This window comes from Grammomys surdaster, unplaced genomic scaffold (genome assembly GCF_004785775.1).
Source record: "Grammomys surdaster isolate TR1022 unplaced genomic scaffold, NIH_TR_1.0 125284, whole genome shotgun sequence".
Lineage (NCBI taxonomy): Eukaryota > Metazoa > Chordata > Mammalia > Rodentia > Muridae > Grammomys > Grammomys surdaster.
In genome coordinates this window covers 1,052,947-1,055,119 of record NW_021620163.1, presented here as the reverse complement: position 1 = coordinate 1,055,119, position 2,173 = coordinate 1,052,947, and the positions used below count along the sequence as shown (strand labels likewise).

Sequence of the window (2,173 nt, the reverse complement as noted above, 5' to 3'; positions counted from 1 at the left end):
TAGAGCCTACTAAAACATTTTAATCAATATTGAGGAATAAAAATAAAAGAACAAAAATAACATAAGCCTTAATATATACTTGTGTACATAAAACCACACAGACAGAATCTATGATAACATAAACTGAATGGAAAAAGATAGCAGGATTCAAGAGGAGGTAAATGATTTAAGACAATCCCAATATTCACTCCCCAACAAAAATGTAAACAGAAATTATGTCTCAAGATGACATATAACTTACATTGGAAGGAAAATTCAATTTGAATTAAATAATATTTTATGATATTTTATGGCTTCATTTTACTTTTGTAGTATTTGAATTACAAAGTTCCACAGAAAATAAGCCAAGAAAATACACTTGGGACACCACAACAAAATTATAAAAAAGAATATTCAGAATTTAAAGGTACAAATAAATTATTAAACTTAAATTAAGGTATATTGTCAATGTAAATACACAATAAAACATATCTCAGAAGCTTCAAAGATCAAATTCTATATGGTTAGTTATTATGAAAATATAATTAATCATAGTTGTAAAGCAATTAAATTTAAGCTTCATTATTAAAAAAGGAAAAATAAGACTGTGTGCTCTCAGAAAAGCATACATAAAACAAGAGAGATTTATAGCAGAAGTGATGTGTATTTGTGATTTAACATTTTCCACAGGTGAAACAAAAAGAGTTTGAGGACATAGACAATGTTTCCACAGTGATGCAATTTGTGCTCATAGGATTTTCTGACCTGCCCAACCTCCAAGCGTTTCTATTTGCAGCGTTTTTTGTAGTTTATATAACTATTCTGATTGGAAATTTCCTCATAATACTAATAACCAGTATGGACCCTGCTTTGCAGAAACCCATGTATTTTTTTCTGGCAAATTTTTCCTCTCTGGAAATCTGTTATGTATCAGTAACTGTCCCAAGGATTCTTTTCAACATTGAGAAACAGGACAGAAGGATTTCATTGATGTCCTGTGCCACACAGCTGTGCTTCTTCCTTATTTTTGGAACTACTGAATGTTTGCTGCTGGCTGTGATGTCCTATGACCGCTATGTGGCCATCTGCAACCCTCTACACTATTCTTTGGTTATGAACCCAACAAAGTGTACACAGCTGGCAGCCATCTCCTGGCTTGGAGGCATCCCAGTCCAGATAGTACAAACCTGTCAGATATTCTCTATGCATTTTTGTAATTCTAACAAAATTGACCACTTCTTCTGTGACATACCACCAATTCTCAAGCTAGCTTGTGGGGACACTTCAGTGCATGAACTGTCTGTCTATGTGGTTGTTATGGCGGTGGCTGCTCTCCCCTTTATGCTGGTGCTTACATCCTACAGCAAAATCATTGCCATCATCCTGAGGTTGCCAACAGCCGCAGGGCGGGCAAAAGCCTTCTCCACATGTTCTTCACACCTGCTGGTGGTACTGTTGTTTTATGGATCTGCTACAGTTACCTATTTGAGACCAAAGTCTATGCATTCTCCTGGAACTGACAAACTGCTGTCTCTGTTCTACACCATTGTGACTCCCATGTTTAATCCCTTAATATACAGCCTCAGGAACAAGGAAGTGATTACTGCACTGAAAAAGTTAATATTCCAAAAACAGGGCCATGTGGACACATAAAACTTCCTTATTTTCTTAATCTTCTGATAACTCACTTATTGTGAATTGTTTTATCCCCATATTGAGAAGGTAATCCCTTCCATATTATAATACACTTTCCTCAAACCTAAATTTTCTTGTACAGTTTTTTCTGTTTAGAATTTTTAAGCAAGATGATGATCTTCAATGAACCGTCTTGGGAAAAAAGTAGTATTTATTTTTAAAAATAAAATGTTAATAATTCAAATTTTGTTCTAAATATATGTATACAATTCAAAACTTGATGTCCACATCTTAAAGTTAATGTATTATTATTTCCCGAGTTCCTCGTATCTATATCTTTGACAGTCTTCTATTATTCTGAAATATATAAAGGAATAACTACCAGTAGAAAAAAAATAATATATGCTTACTGAATAAGTAAATAGTGATCAGTTAATCAGTGAATCTCTCTGGACCCTACTAAAAAATTCTGAAAAAAAAATCTAAATTGGACATACTTGGTTCCTATTTGACTTTATTTATTTAAGTGATTCTGTTCCCTCTCCTATGGGATACTTCC

General features: G+C 33.5%; 1 protein-coding gene across 2 annotated transcripts; it reads left to right on the top strand.

Annotated features, from left to right (window-relative positions):
* The first annotated feature begins 357 nt into the window (after positions 1 to 357).
* LOC114637413 (olfactory receptor 10AG1-like) lies at positions 358 to 1,645 on the top strand. Of its 2 annotated transcripts, XM_028785641.1 has the most exons (2): positions 358 to 380; positions 705 to 1,645. In XM_028785641.1, the coding sequence occupies exon 2, from the start codon at positions 715 to 717 to the stop codon at positions 1,630 to 1,632; it is 918 nt and encodes a 305-aa protein (XP_028641474.1). In that variant the 5' UTR covers positions 358 to 380; positions 705 to 714; the 3' UTR covers positions 1,633 to 1,645. The 2 variants fall into 2 exon arrangements, with proteins under 2 accessions (XP_028641474.1, XP_028641473.1); XM_028785640.1 differs by lacking the exon at positions 358 to 380 and having other exon boundaries at positions 676 to 1,645.
* Positions 1,646 to 2,173: the final 528 nt, after the last annotated feature.

What these genes read in the sequence shown, in the direction of transcription:
- LOC114637413 (XM_028785641.1), top strand. Translation starts at nt 715, where the DNA reads ATGCAATTTGTGCTCATAGGATTTTCTGACCTGCCCAACCTCCAAGCG.